General features: G+C 35.2%; 1 protein-coding gene across 16 annotated transcripts in view; it reads left to right on the forward strand.

The window, feature by feature from the left end:
- The window catches only part of FAM135A (family with sequence similarity 135 member A), a 102,554-nt gene that overhangs the window by 14,641 nt on the left and 68,370 nt on the right, over nt 1-19,543 (forward strand). For all 16 annotated transcript variants that reach the window (XM_019663984.1, XM_019663989.1, XM_019663995.1 and 13 more), the window contains 2 exons: nt 373-488; nt 5,962-6,041. In XM_019663984.1, the coding sequence (XP_019519529.1) occupies nt 412-488; nt 5,962-6,041 (157 nt within the window). In that variant the 5' untranslated portion in view covers nt 373-411. The remainder of the gene's footprint in view (nt 1-372; nt 489-5,961; nt 6,042-19,543) is intronic.

The following is a 19,543-nucleotide window of genomic DNA, read 5'->3' on the forward strand; positions in this document are numbered from 1 at the left end:
TTTTTTTTAAAGTTACTATTTTATCTATGATAGATAAAGTCAAGTGTTTCTTTTAGCAATTTGCTGTATCATTTCTTATCACATACATGTCATGAAGAGAAACAAATCTTAGAAAAAACATTCTTACAGGACATATCTTAAAGTACAGAGTAGTGCTATTTAGTAAGTATGTTATTAGTAAGTATATTTAGTAAGTATAAATTCTGGTCCTATTTTGTTGGATTAGGCTAAATTAAGTACACTGAACTAATTTGCTTCATTTTTCTTTTATGTCTATATATCATAGTCAAATATGTTTAAATATTAGTGTTTTTGTAAGGTGGCATTTTTTGTTGTGTTTCTCATGATTTTTTTCCTCCTGTTTTAACCAAGGTGCTATTACCAGATTTGTCTTCTGAGTATAAACTAAAAATGACTGAAGTTCAAGCAATGGTAGAATTCTCCGTGGAGCTAAACAAGTTCTACAATGTGGATTTATTTCAGAGAGGGTGTGTATTTTAATGTGAATACTATATATTTTGCATAAGATAATATGTAACTTTCACTTAAATTTAATTACATATGTTTGTTCCAGCATATATAAGGAAAACGAGGTATATTCAAGTAATTATCTTCTCAGAAGAATTTTATTTTAAAATACATATTTGAGAATTATTCACATGGATATAATGATAGTGTTGGATATATTTAACGTGTTTAAAATTTGTACTGATCATTGAGAGGACTTTTTTTTCTTTAAAGATTTTTTTTTTTATTGGGGAATTGTGGGGATGGAAATAGTGCTGGGGAATTCGGGGAAGGGGAACAGACAAGTTGCTGTCCTTTTGTTCTTCAGTCTAGTTGAGGAGGACGTTGCTTCACTGGCCCAAGTTGGCACCATCATTGCGCTCTTCCCGGGGGAGGCAGATCAGTCACCGCCTTCTGGACGACTGCTCACTGCGGCTGCTGGCCGCTCACGCTGGCTGCTGGCTACATACGATAGCCCATGGCAATCCACTGCCACAGGGGCTGCAGCCTACGCCATTGCCGGCGACTCACGGCAGCCTAGCTCCAGGTTGAGCTGTTGTTCAGCATCTTAGCTGTAGAGGGCAGTGTCACTGGCCCTCATATGTGGGATCCGAACCGGGGCCCTCTGGCATTCCAAGCCAGCTCTTAACCACCACGCCACTCGGCCGGCCCCATTGAGAGGACTTTAATGAAAATGTGTTAAGATCTCATTTTTTTTTTGAAGCTTATAGTGTGTGGGGGAAATAATATATATTCACAAAACACCTAAGTAGGAACACAAAATGATGAATATTAATTAAGTATATGTAGGAAGTTTGCTAGGAATCAGAACCAAAAGACTTCTTTCTGGTTAGCATGTTAGGAAAGGCATTATGGAAGGATAGGATCAAAGTGTGGATAAGACTTGGATAAGCAAAGGATAAAGTGAAAGATCTTTTTAGTAGGAGAGAGCAGCATGAATCAAGCCTTGGAAATAGGAATGGACATGTTAAAGACTATTTAGGAGGGCTGGCCGAGTGGCGCGTTGGTTAAGAGCTGGCTTGGGACACCAGAGGGCCTCGGTTCGGATCCCACATATGAGGGCCAATGACACTGCCCTCTACAGCTAAGATGCTGAACAACAGTTCAACCTGGAGCTGGGCTGCCCTGAGTCGCCGGTGATGGCGGAGGCTGCAGCCCCTGTGGCAGTGGGTTGCCATGGGCTACCGTGTGTAGCCAGCAGCCAGCATGAGCGGCCAGCAGCCGCCGTGAGCAGCCGTCCAGAAGCCAGCGACTGATATGCCTCGCCAGGGAAGAGCGCAATGATGGTGCCAACTTGGGCCAGTGAAGCAACATTCTCCACAACTAGACAGAAGAACAAAAGGATGGAAACTTGTCTGTTCCCCTTCCCCCAATTCCCCAGCGCTGTTCCCATCTCCCAATTCCGCAATAAATATCTTTAAAAAATAAATAAATAAAAAATAAAGAATATTTAGGAGATTGGATATTCTCTAGGAGAATTGCAGAAGAAAAAGAATGGAGAGGTTATGTTTGTGAGGGGCTTTTAATGTCTGGAGAAGAGGTGATACTAGGGATTTGAATAGCTATTAATGGTTTCCAAGTGAGGATGAAATTATCACTGTTATTAAAATAAGCACTTACAACTTGATGAAGATTGTGATGTATTAAGTTGATGGTTGTGTATAAGAAAAAGAAGCAGAGGGAACAAGTTAGAGGGGCTCACAATAACTCAAGATTTATACCTAAAGATCTGCACTAAGAATGGTAGTAGAGCAGCTATGACTAACAGAGTAGAATGAGAGATTTTTTTATTGTTTTTTGTTTGCTTGTTTGTTTGTTTGTTCTGGCTTGGCTTTGCCATGTTGTTGAAAATATAGAAACAGCTGTGCTCAGCTCTGCTCCACATGTTCTCTCATCCTTCAGCAGGACAGCCTAGGCTTGTTCTCATGGTAGAGGTGGGTGTCCAAGAAAGAGAGCAGAGGATGCAAGTCCTCATGAATTGGCACACTCCTTACTTCTACTGCATTCTGTTAGCTAAGCAAGTTACAAGGCCAGACCAGGAGTCTAGGCTACTGGCTCTTGGCCAATAAAACTTAAAACTTTATGGGGTTTCTATATATCTGATATAGTCCATTCCATCCTCTGAACCCTTTACCCACAGTTGTTGTTTTTTTGAGGCATGACTATTTTGATGTAATCACTACTATTTGGGGATCAGAATTCTGTGGGATCATGCCCTTAAACTTCCTAAAAGCCCTTTTGTCGAACAGAATGTCTACTTAAACACTGCCTTAATTCTTTTAGAGATCTTAAAAAAGGGACTTAGAACCACACCCCGTGACTTGATCTTTGTCCATGGCGGCATTTTATTTTGAAAATCTGTAGGGAAACGAGATGAAAAAGTTTTGTTTTCCAGCCCAGCAAGTCCTAGTCCCTCTGTGTTCCCTCTAGATTCTGCTTGTAAAATGACCAGTTCTTTCTTTAGCTTATCTCGTTCTTGCAAAATCTTATACTTAGCTAGGAGCAACCAGTTGACATTTTCAGCATTCTGCCTGGAGATTAGCTTGCTTGAGTACAAAAGTTTCTTAAGTACATTGTCTAATTTCTTCTAAGTTATTGCTGATGGTATATTTACCGAAAGTTTCATCACTATTTAACATGGGTTACTCTTTTTTTAAGTCTCTATAGTTTCCTCTTTATTTTTCTTGCCTCTGTAACTATAACTGTTACTTTGATCTCAAAATCAATGCCACATATTTTAAATTTTTGTTAGTTACTAATTTCTGTATTATGTATTGCCACAATAATGCAGCTAACAACCAACACAAAGCCTCAGTGGCATCACAACAATAAAAATTTTTTTCTGCTCAAAAGTCTATAAATAAGCTGAATGGTTCTGCTGATCTGGGCTGGCTTGACTAATCTTTGCTGGGCTCACTTGTGAATTTATAGTCAAATGGTAGGTGGGCTAGGTGCTAGCTGATGCATAGTGGCCTCACCTGGGTGGACTCTGCTATTCTTATGACATTTTTACCTTCCAGCTTATTCTAATAGAGGAGGCAGGTTTCCAAAGAGAGAAAGAAACTATATAAGACCTTTTAAGACCTAGGGTTGGATGTAATCACCTTTGTTACATTGTATTGCCCAAAACAAGCCATAAAGTGGGCCCAGATTTATGGGGTGGTGAACTACACTCCACTTTTTAATGTAAGTTACATTGCAAGAGGTGTGAATACAGGGATGGGCAAAAAAAATTGTAAATATTTTTAAGTCAACTTACCACACATTTTAAATGATTTTTGTTTTTATTAATTTCTATGAGGCATTTTGGGGAATAAATAGTAGAATTTAATGACTGACTCTATATGGAGGATGATACTGAGACAGAAAAGGTATTAAAAATAGTTTGTAGAGGTGTGGATTTGCATGATATCTAGGATTACCTTGAAATAGTTCAGCAAAGAAAACAGTACTGATGAATCAAATATGGCAAAATCTTTTTAATTGTTGGAAATAGGCAGTGGGAATATCAGTTCATTGCTCTACTTTTTGCAAATTTGAAATTCATAATAATATGAAATTTAAAAGATTATGCTGAAGTTTTAAATCACATTCACTTTGACAATATTAATAATACTGAAATAAGTAATGAAGTCGAATAGGATGACTGGTATAGGACTCAAGATTAGTTCGTTTTGATATGTTGACTTTGACATGAAATATCTGTTAAAGAATAAAAATTTGATCAAGTAAATTTAAAGATATAGGTGGCTTTATTGAGTGATTTATGAATTGGGCAGCATCCCATCTAGCAGGTAGGGAGGAACCCCAAAAGCTGTATAACATGGAAGGCGTTATTAGTCAGAAACTGGGTGAGACAAGAAAGTTATTAAAAAAGAAAAGAAAGGGTTGTTTGAGGTGAGACTACTGTCCCTTAAAGGAAGGCAGGGGTTCTTATCAGGCAGATTGCCTTAGCTACCTTTGATGGATAGTGAGGGCCTATTTGACAGATTACCTCATTGGTGCTGACCAGAAAGTTCCAGACAGACCAAGTCAGATAACATTCCTAGAGAAGGTTGAAACTGCATATGGTCAGGTATTAATCTAGGTTCCGTGTCATGAGTTTTAATATAAGTGACTCCATTTTGGGTCTGTGGTTGTCTCTTTAACATATCCTAGTGGAGATAGTTGATAAATAATTGGAGATTTGGAACTGGATATAAGGATTGAATTATTGCTCCCTTTTATTATCAGAATCATAAATATAACATGTATAATTGCTGTTTTTATTTATTTTATGTTATTCTACAACCTGGTTTCTCCATCCATTGAGGACTTTTGAAGAATATTATGTTACTGATCTTTCAAAAATGTAATGATTAGAAGCTTACTCTTTTTAGATTGAGGGCTTGATTTATTTTTAAGAATATTTTCAAGGATATAATTTACTCATTTTTGTATTCTGATTTACCTTTTCTTATCTTTTAAATCTTTTCTTTATGCTACTTATTGTGTCCTTACTGCTTCTGCCATTTTACGCCAGCCTGCATTTTGACTGTTAAGTTAAATAATTGCCAGCTTTGATAGATAAATATAGATAAATTTATATTTGGATATTAGGAAATAAAAAATATCTTTACTAGTTTATTTTCTGATAGATCAAATAACTGCTTAGGATACTGAAATGAGGAACTTAAAATATCAAGTAATTAAGTATTCCTGTGCAATATTTTACTGTGATGTTTTAAAAATAACATCGATAAATACCTTACTGAATAACATTGAAATTATAGCCCAATAAGGATTAAATGGAAATGGAAGGTGAAGAAACATTTCCTGTGAGGTTTAGTGATGGCTCTTTTCCTGCTCTTCTAAATATTTTTAGTGTTTAGTTTTGCCACCATTGTTGTTACATAATAAAGAACTGATTAAGCAGTGACTAAACTTCAGGCAGGTACAGAAGAGAGAGAACATGTTACACCTGAGTAGGTTTGTTCTTTGAGTGGGAAGGCTTTTATATTAATAGTATGAAGCCAATTTCTTAAAACCATTTATAATTCTCTATTTTCCCAAATTATGCTTAAGAATAATTTATTTTTATTATCTTTTAAAAGAGAAACGAATAAACCAAATTGAGCAGTGAAACTCTTAGATGCCTTACTAACTCCTCTGGTTGCTATGACATTCTCTCATTTAAATTAAGAAATACCATATATATTTCTTCTGTATTTCCCATTCATCTTTATATATACTGGTTTCCCTTTAGGTTTTATCCCATGTTAATATTTGATCTGTGGATCTGATATGTTGTTTTCCACCATTAGTAAATATTATGGGAGACTGATATAAGCAGACCAACTTTATTATTTTAATAAGTATAGATATATAGAAATTGGGGCATTGCATATTTTAAAAATATGTTTTGAAATGACTTTTTTTTCACTTTTGCTTTAGTTTTTACCAGATTCGTGCATCTATGAAAATTCCACCAAGAGTTCCCCACAGAGTAGAAGCTAGTTTGTTACATGCAGCAGGTAAGCCAAGGAATATTTTCAACTTAAAAAAAATCTGAAGTAACATTATACTGGCCAGCAATAACTTTTCATTATTGTTATTATTTTTTAATTACAAATGTAAGATACCAAATTACAATACCTCTTATAAGAAATATACTATTTGAGGTGTCAGTAAAACAGGCTTGCTTATCGGTTCCTTGTCTCCCTCTTAGGTTTCTTATTATGAGCAAATGGAAAAAGTATATGTGAAATTTCCAGGAAAAAACAAAGTAGGGGTGGTATCAATTTTATCATGCAGGACATAATTTAAAAAAATACAGTGAATGTGGATATATAATTTGATATATGATTACAAAGATGTTTTATAATAAAGTTTCATAGTATGCCTTTTGAAAATATTTTTTTAGCCACACTTTTTTTTCTGGTTAACTACTCTAATTAGAACACAAAGAGCCAGAAGGCGATGTAAGAAGATATAAAATAGGTATGTTATAGCAGCTATGTTATTTACTCATATTCTAAGAAAAGACACCAGCATTAAAGTGTTTGAGCCAATACTGGTGGCCCTGACATAATCAGTGGGCTTTTTTTTTTTAGTTTTCCTGATGCAGTATGCTCTTTTATTCTATGCAGTTAGAAAATGAAATAGTTAATGCAACCTTCTAGAGAGTCATCATGTAAGTCTAATATGAATTACCTACCAATTGTCAAAGCATCATAAAATAATAAAATACACCTAATACTAAAGCTGTGCTGACCATAATTCCGTCCCTTTTTGAAATTTAAAAACATTATAGGAATTTGAAGTGTTCAGCATTATCTTTTTAGCATACTGTGGATACTAAAATGCCGGTTAATGTCAAATTTTAATGAATTGTATATAATGGAGAGTTTATGCTATCTTCCTGAAGACTGTCAAAATGCTCAGGGAGGTCTGTTTATTGCTTATGACCAAAAATATGTACATTCCTTCTTTTAAAAAGAAAAAAAAATTCCTTTTGACCTGGCTTACATTTTAAAATATATATTTATTGTCAGTAGGTCTTTTGTATGTCTACTTTGTAGGAAACCAGAGGTTAAAACAACTAATGTTTCAAGACAGATCTGGTATTCCCTGTTTGAACTTCCTTAATCTATTAAACTAAATGGCATGTTCTGTTTTGTCTCCTGAAGTTGCCAGTTGAAACTACTAAAAAGACTTTTTTCTTTCTGTACTCCTTTTTTATTTATATTTTCAATTCTATTGAGGAGTAATTGACAAATATACTTGTATATATTTAAAGTGTACCATGTATTTTGATACACATATACATTGTGAAATAATTACCATGATAAAGATAATTGGCACATTTATCATCTTGCATAGTTAACTCTTTTGTGCATGTGGTGAGAATGCATAAGATTTGCTCTTAGTAAATTTTAAGTGTACAATACTTTTTATTAACTATAGTCACCATACTGTACATTAGATCCTCAGAACTTATTTATCTTGTGACTTAAGGTTGGTACCCTTTGATCTACATCTCCCCATTTTCCCCACCCCTCAGCCCCTGTCAACCACCACTCTGTCTGTTTCAATGAAATCTATGTTTTCAGTTTGTTTTGTTTCCACATTTAAGTGATACCATACAGTATTTGTCTTTCTCTGTATGACTTAGTTCACTTAGCAGAATGCCCTTCAGGTTCATCCACATTGTCGCAAATGTCAGGATTTCCATCTTTTTTATTTTTTAAGGCTGAATAATATTCCATTGTGTATATATATACCACATTTTCTTTCTTCATTCATTCACTGACAGACACTTAGGTTATTTTCATACCTTGGCTATTGTGAATAATGCTGCAACGAAGACAAGAGTGCAGATTTCTCTTCGAGATACTGATTTTGTGTCTTTCGAATATATACCCAGGAATGGGATTGCTGGATCATATGGTAGTCTATTTTTAATTTTTTGAGGTACCTGCATACCATTTCTATTGTGCTTGCACCAATTTACATTCCCACCCAACAGTTCACAAGTTCCCTTTCTCCACAGCTTTACCAACTCATGCTATTGCTTGATTTTTTTATTCTTACAGGTGTAAGGTTATATCTCTTTGTGGTTTTGATATACATTTCCCTAATGAATAGTGATGTCAAGCACCTTTTCATGTACCTGTTGGCCATTTGTATGTCTCCTTTATAAAAACGTCTATTTAGTTCCTCTGCCCATTTTTTAATTAGGTTGTATGGGGTTTTGTTGTTATTGAGTTGTGTGAGTTCTTTATATATTTTGGATATTAACTCCTTATCAGATACATGATTTGTAAATATTTTCTGCCATTAGGTAGATTGCCTTTTCATTTTGTTGATGTTTTCCTTTGCTGTGCAGAAGCTTTTTAGTTTAACGTAGTCCTGCTTGTTTAGTTTTGCCTTTGCTTTTGGTGTCCAATCCAAATAATCATTGCCAAGATCAATGTCAGGGAGGTTTTCCCTGTGTTTTCTTCTAAGAGTTTCATGGTTTCAGGTCTTAAATTTGAGTCTTTAATCCTGCTTTGAGTTTATTTTTGTGACTGGTATCAGATAGGGGCCCAGTTTCATTCTTTGCATGAGGCTATCCAGTTTTCCCAGCACCATTTATTGAAGAGACTATCCTTTCCCCATTATATGTTTTTGGCGCCTTGTCAAAGATTAGTTGACCATATGTGTGTGGGTTTATTTCTGGGCTCTCTCATTTTGTTTTATCTGTCTATGTGCCTGTTTTTATGACAGTACTATACTGTTTTGATTACTGTAGTGCTGTAATAGAGTTTGAAATCAGGAAATGTGATGCCTCCAGCTTTGTCCTTCCTTTCTTAAGATTGCTCTGGCTATTTGGGGTCTTTTGTGGTCTCATGGATTTTAGGATAATTTTTTCCTAAGTCTTTGAAAACTGCCATTGAGCTTTTGATAGAGATTGTATTGAATCCATAGATCACTTGGAGTAATATGGACATTTTAGTAATATTAATTCTTCCAATCCAGAAACACAGGATATCTTTCCATTTATTTGTGTTGTCTTTAATTCTTTCACCAGTGTCTTATAGTTTTCAGGTCTTTCATCTCCTTGGTTAAATTTATTCCTAACTTTTTTTGTTTTTTTTAAATTTTTGTTAAATGGAATTTTTTTGGTTTTTTTTTTTGTTTGTTTGTTTTTTAGCTGAGCCATCCTGCCACCTGTTGGCAGCTCAGCGGCAGTTCAGCTCGGGCCGTGAATGGAACCTGTGACCCTGTTGCTCAGAGCTCGCACTCTTGAGCGAGCTCTTAACCAACTGAGCTACTTGGCCAGCCTTGATTTCTCTTTCAAATAATTAGTTGTTAGTGTATAGAAGTGCAGCTAATATTTGTATATTGATTTGGTATCCTGCAACTTTACTGAATTTGTTATTTAGGTCTAACAGCTTTTTGGTGGAGTCTTTGGGGGTTTCTATATATAGGATTCTGTCATCTGCAAATAGTGACACTTTTACCTCTTCCTTTCCTATTGGAAAACTTTAATTTATTTTTATTGCCTATTTGCTGTGGCTAGGATTTCTAGTACTATGTTGCATAGAGATGGTGAGAGTGAGCATCCTGTTCTTGTTCCTGATTTTAAAGGGACACTTTCAACTTTTCTCTGTTGCATATGATGTTAGCTTTGGGCCTGTCATATATGGCCTTTATTATATTGAAGTGTATTTTTTCTATACCTAATTTATTGAGAGTTTTTATTATGAAAGTATGTTGAATTTTGTCAAATGCTTTTTCTGCATCTTTATGATTTTTATCCTTCATTTTGTTTATGATGGTATAGCATGTTTATTTATTTGCATATGTTAAACCATCCTTGCATCCCAGAAATAAAACCCACTTAATCACAGTGTATGGTCCTTTGAATGTGCTCTTGAATTTATTTTGTTCAGGATTTTTTGCATCTATGTTCATTAGGGGTATTGGCCTGTAATTTCAGTTTTGGTAGTGTCTTTGTCTTTGGCTTCCATATCAGAGTAATTCTGGCCCTGTAAAATGCTTTTGGAACTATATCTTTTAATCAGTTTTGGGGAAGAGTTTGAGAAGGACTGACATTAATTCTATAAATAGTCAGTGGCATTCACCAGTGAAAGCTATCTGCTCTTGGACTTCTATTTGTTGGGAGACTTTTGATTACTGATTTAATCTCCTTACTTGTTATTGGTGTTCAGGTTTTCTGTTTCTTCATGATTCAGTCATATGTTGTATTGTTTGAGATCTTTCTAGGTCATTTGTATGGCAGAAATATGACATGTAATTAATATCATTTACAAAGCAATGTTATTTTGATATTGTGACAAATATTGTTTCAGAAATACCCAAATATTGTACCTGCTTTTTAAGTGCTTTTCCTGAGCACTGTGATTTTTATTTTTATTAATTATAAGTCCAGACAGAATCATGGTTGCTACCAATTCAGTCCCTACTTTCTGATATTATCAACTGTGTATTATTGATTGAAATAGTTTGCTAGTGTGTAAAAAGGAAGTATCTTTTAAAAATAAATTGCTGATGACTAACCCCAGTCTTTAAAAGAGAAACCTAGGTTTGAAAATAGTAGACTTCCATAATATATAATTTTAGCTTATATGTGCAAAAATTTTTTATGCATGTATTTTTATATCATCCTTCCAGAAAAATTGTAAGAGGTTGCATGCTTTTTAATTAAATTATAGCATCTTGGATTTTCTCTGTTCTTTTTATTACATAATTACATACCTTATTTTCTTCTTTTTTTTCTTTTGGAGTATAATTGACATACAATATTATATTAGTCTCAGGTATATAACATAATGATTCAATATTTATATACATTATGAAATGATCATTAAGATAAGCCTAGTTACCTTCTGTCACCATGCAAAGCTATTACAGTATTATTGACTATATTCCATACGCTATAAATTACATCCCTGTGACTTAATTATTTTATAACTCGAAGTTTGTACCTCTTAATCCCCTTCAATTCTTTTGCCCATTTTCCCACCCTCCTCCCCTCTGTCAACCACCATTTTGTTCTGTGTATCTCTGAGTCTGTTTCTGTTTTGGTTTGTTTGTTTTTTAGGTTCCACCTATAAGCATACCCTACTTCTAACTTTTATTTGTAGTTTTCATCTCAAGACCTTCTTTTTCCAGCACTATATTTTACTAAAATACACCTTGTGTGTATTTCTGGAAAATTTTAGGAAGAAGAGAAAAAAATAATGATTTTGTCTGTGTGTTGCAGTATGGCAGGTTAGATGGGTTGGGAATTAGAGGGTATTATCCAGCTTTTCTCAACACATTTAAATTATTTCTAGCATGAGATTGTGCTGACAGTGAGAAGTTTGAGTCAGGAAATAGCTGTCATCTGCAATAGCATTACTCATGAAAGACAATGAGTACTTATGAGGCTGTTGAAAATTGATTAATAAGAGTGCATTCAGAGACGTCATTGCTAGTTCTAGGCCCCAGTTTGAAATGCTAGAGGACTATGTACAATTTCCTTCTTTGTTTCTTTTTTAATTAAAATTTATTCAGGTGACAATGGTTAGTAAAATTAGATAGGTTTCAAGTGTACAAATCTGTAATACTTCACCTATATATTACACTGTGTGTTCACCACCCAGAGTCAGTTCTTCCATCACCATATATTTAATCCCATTTACCCTCTTCTACCACCCCCCCTCCCCCTTACCCTCTGGTAACCGCTAAACTATTGTCTGTGTCTATGAGCTGTTTTTTTTTTCTTGTTTGTCTTATTCCTTTGTTGCTTTCAGTTTTATATCCCACACATCAGTGAAGGCATATGGTTCTCAACTTTTTCTGTCTGATTTATGTCGCTTAGTATAATAATTGCAAGATCCATCCATGTTGTCGCAAATGGCAGTATTTCACTTTTTCTTAATGCAGGGTAGTACTCCATTGTGTATATGTACCACATCTTCTTTATCCAATCAAGGACACTTTGGTTGTTTCTATGTCTTGGCCACCTTAAATAAAGCTGCAATGAACATCAGAGCACATATATCTTTACGGATAAATGTTTTCAGATTTTTGGGGGTATATACCCAGGAGAGGGATTACTAGGTCATATGGTAATTCTATTCTTAATTTTTTGAGAAACCTCCACACTGACTTCCATAGTGACTGCACCAATCTGCATTCCTACCAACAGTGTATAAGGGTTTCTTTTTCTCCACAGCCTCTCCAACACTTCTAACTGATGTGAGGTGATAGCTCATTGTGGTTTTTATTTGCATTTCACTGATGATTAGTGATGTTGAGCATCTTTTCATATGTCTAATGGCCATCAGTATGCCCTTTTTGAAGAAATGTCTATTCAGGTCCTCTGCCCACTTTTTAATTGGATTGTTTGGTTTTTTCTTGTTGAGTTGTGTGAGTTCCTTATATATTTTGGATGTTAGCCCCTATCAGAGGCGTAGCTTGCAAATATCTTCTCCCATTCAGTTGGTTGCCTCTTTATGTTGTCTATGGTTTCTTTTGCTGTGCAGAAGCTTTTTAATTTGATATAGCCCCATTCATTTATTTTAGCTTTTACTTCCCTTGCCTTTAAGGTCAAATTCATAAAATCCTCTTTGAACCCAAGGTCCATAAGTTTAGTACCTATGTTCTCTTCTATGCAGTTTATTGTTTCAGGTCTTATGCTTAGGTCTTTGATCCATTTGGAGTTCATTTTGGTACACGGTGACAGATAGCAGTCTAGTTTCATTCTTTTGCATGTGGCTTTCCAATTCTCCCAGCACCATTTATTGAAGAGGCTTTCTTTTCCCTGGTAACAGAACTAAAGGGAGAAATTGACCAAAACACATTTATAGTAGGGGACCTGAATACATCATTGACACCTATGGATAGATCATCCAAACAGAAAATAAATAAGGAAATATCAGCCCTAAATGATACATTTGACAAAATGGACATAGTTGACATTTATAAAGCACTTCATCCTGGAATATGAGACTATGCATTCTTTTTTAGTATACATAGAATATTCTCAAGGATAGACCATATTTTGGGAGATAAAATAGCCTCAGCAAATTTACGAAGATTGAAATCATACCAAGCATGTTCTCTGATCACAAGCCTTTGAAGTTGGATATCAACTGCAAAAATAAAGCAGGAAGAACCATGGATATGTGGAGATTAAACAGCATGCTTTTAAAGAATGACTGGGTCAAAAAAGAAATAAGAGGAGAGTTCAAAAGATATATCTAAACAAATGAGAATGAAGATAAATCCATCAAAACATTGGGATGCAGTGAAAGCAGTAATAAGAGGGAAATTTATATCATTACAGGACTACCTCAAGAAAGAAGAAAAATCCCAGATAAACAACCTCCCTTTACACTTTAAAGAACTAGAAAAAGAAGAACAAATGAAACCCAAAATCATCAGAAGGAAGGAAATAATAAAAATTAGCAGAGCTAAATGAAATAAAGAACAAAAAGATGATAGAAAAAAGTTAATGCAACAAAGAGCTGGTCCTTTGAAAAGATTAACAAAGTTGGGAAACCCTTGGCTAAACTCACTATGATAAAAAGAGAAAAATAAACAAAATCAGAAATGAAAACGGAGAAGTTACCATGGATGCCACAGAAATAAAAAGGATCATCCAAGAATACTATGAAGGACTATATGCCACCAAATTCAATAACCTAGAAGAAATGGACAAGTTCTTAGAAACATATAGCTTTCCTAGACTGAATCACAAAGAGCTGGAAAATCTAAATAGACCAATCAACAGTAAGGAAATTCAATCAGCTATCCAAAACCTTCCCAAAAGCAAAAGTCCAGGACCAGATGGCTTTACTAGTGAATTCTACCAAACATTCAAAGAGAATCTAATACCTGTCCTACTCAAACTCTTCCAAAATATTGAAGAAGAGACTCCCTAATTCATTTTATGATGCTAACATTACCCTGATACCAAAACCTGGTATGGATAACACACACACCACACACAATTACAGACCAATACTCTGATGAATACAGATGTAAAAATCCTAAACAAAATTCTGGCATGTCAAAAACAACAATGCATTAAAAAGATTATACATCACAATCAAGTGGGATTTATCCCAGAGGCACTAGAATGGTTCAACATATGCAAATGGATCAGTGAGATACACCATGTAAACAAAATAAAGGACAAAAATCGTATGATTATATCAATAGATGCAGAAAATGCATTTGATAAGATACAACACCCATTTGTGATTAAAACACTTAATAAAATGGGTAGAGAAGAAAAATACCTTAACATAATAAAGGCCATATATGACAAACCCTCAGCTAATATCATAATTAATGGTGAAAAACTGAAGCCTTTTGCTCTACATTCAGGAACAAGACGGGGTTGTCCCCTATCACCACTGCTATTTAACATAGCATTGGAAGTCCTAGCCAGAGCGATCAGGCAAGAGAAAGAAATAAAAGGCATCTGAACTGGGAATGAAGAAGTTAAATTGTCACTTTTTGCAGATGACATGATGCTATATATAGAAAACCCAAAAGACTCCACCAAAAAGCTATTAGAAACAAACGAATGCAGTAAAGTTGCCGGCTACAAAATCAGTGTACAAAAAGCCATTACATTCCTATATACTAACAATGAAATTTCAGAAAAGAAATGCAAACAATTCCTTTTGCAATTGCAACAAAAAGAATAGCACACCTAGGAATAAACTTAACCAAGGATGTGAAGGTCCTATACACTGAAAACTATAAGACGTTTTTAAAAGAAATTGAAGAAGACAAAGAAATGGAAAGACATTCTGTGTTTATGGATTGGAAGAATCAACATAGTTAAAATGGCCATATTAACCAAAGCAATATACAGATTTAATGCAGTCCCCACTAAAATTCCAATGGCCTTTTTTAAAGAAATAGAACAAAAAATCATCAGATTTGTATGGAACCACAAAAGACCCTGAATAGCCAAGGCAATCCTAAGAAAAAAGAATAATACTGGAGGTATCACACTCCCTGACTTCAGCTTGTACTACAGGGCAACAACAATCAAAACAGTATGGTATTGGCAGAAAAACAGACACACAGACCAATGGACTAGAATTGAAAGCCCAGAAATAAGCCCACATAAATATGGACAGATAATCTTCAACAAAGGAACTATGTACAATTTCAACAAAAAGTTCAAATAACAACTCACCATTTGTAATAATGATAGTATTTTTAAAAAGCAACTTTTATTTGCTTTTTAACATATCCATCTATCCCTTTTCTCTGAAAAAAAAAATAATTTTTGTGCAAATAATACAGGCAAATAGTTAAAAGATCTGTTAGTCCAGAAAGATTTGTAGGGAAAAACCATAGCTCATTCTCTATTTTGTACTATTTCTCTAGTCCTAATGGTTTCCTCTGTATAGACATTTTCACTTCCTATTATGATATATGACAATTTATCACTACTTCCTCCCTCCCTCTCCCCTACTTTTAAAAAGATATAATGTTATTCCTATATCTTTCTTTGACCATTACTGTAGCTTCAAATAATATATTTAAGCTTCTTACCCTATTTCAGCAAATATGAAAGATCCTTCATTTTGTAAAATAAGGATATAGCAGTCTTGTCTCTTGAGTCAGATTTTCTCTTTCTATCCACCTCTCAACCTGTTAAATATATCTTTTGTTTTATATTATCGAGGTTGCTAACATATTCTGTTTTGAAACTGTAGTTAAATCTTATGTGCTTTGTTCATGGGTTGGTTCCAAATGTTGAAAACTAGTAAACAGCATTTGCGTTTTTATGGTAACACAAGGGTTTATAACATTGAAATGACCAACATAAAAAAAGAGGATCTTAAGTTCCTGGCAAGACAAGTCAAACTTAATTATCATTTTGATATTGATCTGGGTTACCTGTGTTGTAGAGATGTAGATATAGATATATCAGGTATTTTAGAAGTTGTAGATTCAAAAATGTGATTCTGTTGCAGCTAATAGAGTTTTAGAATTAGGTTACCAGCTTCCTTTTATGTTACCTTGGAAAACTCACTTAACCTCTGTGAGCATCTATGAGCTTTTCATCTGTGAGATGTGTTACCTGCTTTACAAGGTTAGTAAGTGAATGTTCTTTGCAGACTGTGAAGGGCTGTATATGTGTATTATTATTTGGCTTCTAGTGATACAAGAAAGAATGGGAAGCTGTCAAGTTTTGACTCATAGTAAATGGGTCAAAACTTGACTGCTTACTATGATTTGTGAATCATTTAATGTTGTAAAGAGCTGAAATTTATAATAAAGTTAATTTTACGTTTCCTTATGATTTATGTAATTTCTATCATGTAGCATAGTAATTAAGTACATAGGATAAAATCTCATGTTAATAAGTCAATTTTTAAAAATTTTAAATCAGTGAAACCATTTCTGGGATAATAAGTGTGAATTAAGATGACCAGGGGCAAGAAGAGAGAAACTGAAAGGATGAAGAGACCTACAAAAGACCCCTGATTTTATAACTTATGAAGGAAATCTAGGTACCTGGGATTGCATTTCTATGCTTATAGAACTAGCTTAATCTGTAGAAAGTGTTTTAATTTGGACGTAACTAATTTCAAGTGTTGTTCTGCCCCTCACTAGTTATATGGTCTGAAGGAAATTATTCAGTTTCTTTGAGCCTTTCCTAATCAGTAAAATGGAAATAATCCCTGTTTTACAGTGTGTGAAACTTAAATGAGAAAATTCAGTAAAGAGGCCTGGTATAGTTCTCAGTAAATATTGGTTCTCTTTGTCCTGCCCTCTGTTTCTATCCTAAATTGTCCCAGATCTTAAAAAGCTGAAATAAGATGGACTTGAGGATTTCAAACCAACTTGATTTAAGAAAAAACAGTCCATGAAGGAGTTGACTGACAGCCATTTATTTATGCCTTTCCATTCGTAGTTTTCAACAATTAAACTTACTTGTATGCAGGGTAGCTGATTGATATGGCTTAACCTTTTTATGCCTCCTTTGGGTCTTTTCTTCCCCAATAAGACAACTATTCTCTACTAGTATAGGGATTCTGTGATACGTGGAAGAGTGAGCGTTACACATATGTTTGAATTAATTTATCAGTGTTACATAAAAGACAAAGCACAGGCTTTGGAGCAAACAGTAGTGACGTTTGCTTCCTGGGCAAATTACTTAAGTTATGAGAACCTTGGTGTCTACAAAATGGATATCTTAAGCTCTGTCCTATAAGACTGTCTAAAAGATTAGTAATATATACATAAAGCATGATGCCTGGCACATTAGCAGTGCTCTATACATGGTAGGTAATAGTAGTAGTAATAAGACTGCTATTTTTTCATTTTCTTTTTTTAAATTGTATAAATTTGACATATAACATATAAATTTAAGGTGTACAGCATGCCTTTTTAGTGATATTTATCACATTACATAATTATAGTACAATATTGTTGTCTATAGTCATTATACTCTGTATTAGATCTCTGTGGCTTATTTATTACTCCTTTTAAGTTTGTACCCTTAAACAACATCAACCTTATCCCCCTACCTCCATCCCCTGGTAACCACAATTTTACTCTGTTTTTTATGAGTTTGACTTTGTTAGATTCTACATATAAATGATATCATATAGTATTTATTTTTCTCTGACTTATCTCATTTAGCATAACGTGTTTGGGGTCCATCTATGTTGTTGCAAATGGCAGGATGTCCTCCTTTCTCACGGCTGAGTAATATTCCAGTGTGTCTATATACCACAGTTATTTTTTTTTAAAGATTTTATTGGGCAGTTGGGAGAGGGGAACAGCCAGGTTGTTGTCTCTTCAGTCTTAGCTGTGGAGGGCACAGCAAGCTCAGCTCCAAGTCCAGTCACGCCACTCAGCTCAAGGTGCTGTGTTCAGTGGGCGTAGCCACCATCCCATGCGGGAGTCTAACCGGCAGTCTTGTTGTTGAGAGCACATGCTGTATCCCCTGAGCTACCCAGTCGGCAGCTCAGCTCAAGGTGCCGAGTTCAGTCTTTAGTTGCAGGTGGGCATAGCCCACCATCTCCCAACAGGCAATCTTGTTGTTAGGAGCTCGTGCTCTCACCAGCTGAGCCATCCTGCCACCTGTTGGTAGCTCAGTGGCAGCTCAGCTCGGGCGCAGCTCATTGGCCCATGTGGGAATCAAACTGGCGACCCTATTTCTCAGAGCTCATGTTCTTGAGCAAGCTCTTAACCAACTGAGCTATTTGGCCGGCCCCCACATTTTTTTTTTAATTCATTCATTTGTTGATGGATATTTAGTTTGTTTCCATATTTTAGCTATTGTGAATAATGGTACAGTAGACATGAGAGCACAAATATCCCTTCAAAATCCTGTTTTCATTTCCTTTGGGTATATATCCAGAAGTGGAACTTCTGGATTGTATGATAGACCTATTTTTAATTTTTTGAGGAACCTCCATATTGTTTTCCATAGTGGTTGGATCAGTTTGCATTCCCACCAACTGCACACGGGTTCCCTTTTCACCATGTCTTCTTCAGCACCTGTTGTCTCTTGTCTTCTTTTTTTTTTTAATTTTTTATTGTTTCAGGTGTACAGAACAATGCAATAGTTATCCTTTTCACCCTCACAAAGTAACAACCCCCCTCCTCCCATCTACTACCCTCCCACCCCCAATATCATGCTTGTCTATTACAATTCCATTGACTCCATTCCCACTCTCTACACCATGTCCCGTGACTATATGTATATATAATTATAGTTGGCATACAATTGTCTCTTGTCTTCTTGATCGTAGCTGTTCTAACAGGTGTGAGGTGATATCTCATTGTGGTTTTGATTTGCATTTCCCTGATGATTAGTGGTGTTGAGCATCTTTTCATGTACCTGTTGGCCATTTTAAAGTCCTCTTTGGAAAAATGTCTTATTTAGTTCTGATGCAAGACTTGCTATTTATGAGGAGAAAGTCAGAGAAATTTCACAAAAATTCAAACAATAATGTGTGGGGATGGTCTTATTACCAAAAAAATATATATTCTCCACTTTGATGGAAGCTTCACAATTAGGTAAGCATTTGGACTAAGAAGAAATCAGCCCTTGTTGAACAACAACAACAAAATGTCCAGTTATTTGTATTTAATCAGGTTTTTCTATGGTCATCTGTTCTGGATAAAATTCTTTGTGTGTGTATATGTATTTCATTCTCCTTTGCATTCACCAGCTACTGCTTTTATACAGGTGATAGCAATTTAAAAAATTAATATCTAGAAAAAAGTAAGACTGGAAATAAGGACTAGTTATCAAAGTAAGAAAGAGTTGGCCCAGGGCCGGCCGAGTGGCGCGTTGGTTAAGAGCTGGCTTGGGACGCCAGAGGGCCCCGGTTCAGATCCCACATATGAGGGCCAGTGACATTGCCCTCTACAGCAAAGATGCTGAAAAACAGCTTAACCTGGAGCTGGGCTGCTGTGAGTCGCCAGCGACAGCATAGGCTGCAGCCCCTGCTGCAGTGGGTTGCCATGGGCTACCGTGTGTAGCCAGCAG

The sequence above is a fragment of the Hipposideros armiger genome, unplaced genomic scaffold (assembly GCF_001890085.2).
Source record: "Hipposideros armiger isolate ML-2016 unplaced genomic scaffold, ASM189008v1 scaffold_413, whole genome shotgun sequence".
In the NCBI taxonomy this organism is placed as follows: Eukaryota; Metazoa; Chordata; class Mammalia; order Chiroptera; family Hipposideridae; genus Hipposideros; species Hipposideros armiger.